Consider the following 1,394-nt stretch of genomic DNA (forward strand, 5'->3'; position numbering starts at 1 on the left):
GACCGTGGGGTCAGCCAAGCCTGCACGCCTGGCAGGGCCACAGGCAGGACACACAGGCGGCCATGGCCCTGCGGCAGCCCCCACCCCTGCCCCCGGCCTGCTGCCTGGGGCTTCCTGGGCCCTGGGCGAGGCCCAAGCCCGAGACCTTCGCCCTCAGGGCGCGCTCTGGTGCAGTCGGGCCTGCTCTCGGGGCCGGGGGCCTCAGACACCTCTCGCTTGGCCACCGGTCGGCTGACGGTCAGAACTGGCCACACAGCCACGGCCCGTCCTCTGCAGTCCCCAAGACAGACCCCGCTTGAGGTCCCCGTCGGGGTGCACCTGCAGGCCCAGCCCCTCCGGACAGCCGCCTCCGTGGGCACGGCACAGCCCGGCCCGGCAGCCCGGGGCCTCGCAGGGCCCCGTGGACGGCGGCAGCGGGGGGCCGGGGCAGGGCGCCTGGCAGCTCAGCAGGGGCGGCGCCGAGAGGAGAGTGGGACAGTGGCGTCTGCAGCACCCCTTTAATCCCAACAGGCTCCAAGTGGGGCGCGGGCGGGGACTCGCCCTGATGCCGCCTCCCTTGCGGCAAGTGGGGTGCCGGGCCACAGCTGTGGAGGAAGCAGCTCTGGTTTGGGGCAACCTGCCCAGTCCCCAAGCTGCCAAGCGCTATCAAATCCCCGGGGCTGGGTCCCCCAGTACAGCCCTGGCGTCGGGGCACCCAGGGGGTCCGTGCCAAGGCCGCCCCTTGCACGGCGCTCGGCCGCTTCTCGGTTCGGGGGGCTCCCCGCCGCCGTCCAGGGCCCCCCGGGCAGCACAGGCCCCGGCCCCGCGCCGAGCCGCCATCGCCCGCCGTGCCGGGGGCAGCTAGAGCCCCGTCAGGTCCACGATGGCCTTGATGAAGACGGTGTCGTCCCGCACGTAGGAGTTCTTGGCCTCCATCTTGGAGACGGGGCAGAAGAGCGGGCAGCCGCTGGCGATGTTCATCTCGCTGACCGGCCTCTGGAAGGACGAGGACGTCACGTCGGGCCGGAAGGCGTCGATCACGTGCTCTCGGTGGTTCTGGTCCAGCAGCATCAGCGTCACCTGCGGCGGCAGAGCGGCGACGGTGGCGCCCAGGCCCACCAGGCTGCACCCCGCGGGCCGGCGCCGGCCGTCCCGGGCTCCCACCTTTTGGTTGAAGGGCCAGCGCAGGAGGGCGTCGTGGGGCCCCTTCATCACCACGAAGAAGAGGGACAGGTGGGTGCCGCGGCCGGTGCCGTCCCCATTCAGGTAGGCGCGCAGGCACATCTTGTAGCCGTACCTGCTGGTGTAGAAGGCTGGGGGGCGTGGGGGGTGTGTGTGTGTGTGTGAGAGCGGGTGGTCGGCGGCCGGACGGGGCTGGCCCGCAGGGTTCATGCTTTGAGTTCTTTCCCATGGTA

The 1,394-nt window shown here is 72.1% G+C and overlaps 2 protein-coding genes across 2 annotated transcripts in view; one reads left to right on the top strand and one right to left on the bottom strand.

Annotated features, from left to right (window-relative positions):
• Positions 1-545, top strand: part of FBXW5 (F-box and WD repeat domain containing 5) — a 4,147-nt gene extending 3,602 nt beyond the window's left edge. Inside the window, exon 6 of the mRNA XM_012721164.1 lies at positions 511-545. Within this exon, the coding sequence (XP_012576618.1) occupies positions 511-545 (35 nt within the window). The remainder of the gene's footprint in view (positions 1-510) is intronic.
• TRAF2 (TNF receptor-associated factor 2) lies at positions 484-1,371 on the bottom strand. The gene is made up of 2 exons (XM_012721165.1): positions 1,144-1,371; positions 484-1,059 (listed from the first exon to the last, which is right to left on the bottom strand). Exons 1-2 carry the CDS (start codon positions 1,369-1,371, stop codon positions 841-843), a joined length of 447 nt encoding a protein of 148 aa, XP_012576619.1. The 3' UTR covers positions 484-840.
• Between the last annotated feature and the right edge of the window lie 23 nt (positions 1,372-1,394).

The sequence above is a fragment of the Condylura cristata genome, unplaced genomic scaffold, assembly GCF_000260355.1.
Source record: "Condylura cristata isolate star-nosed mole 26May11 unplaced genomic scaffold, ConCri1.0 scaffold00006, whole genome shotgun sequence".
NCBI lineage: Eukaryota > Metazoa > Chordata > Mammalia > Eulipotyphla > Talpidae > Condylura > Condylura cristata.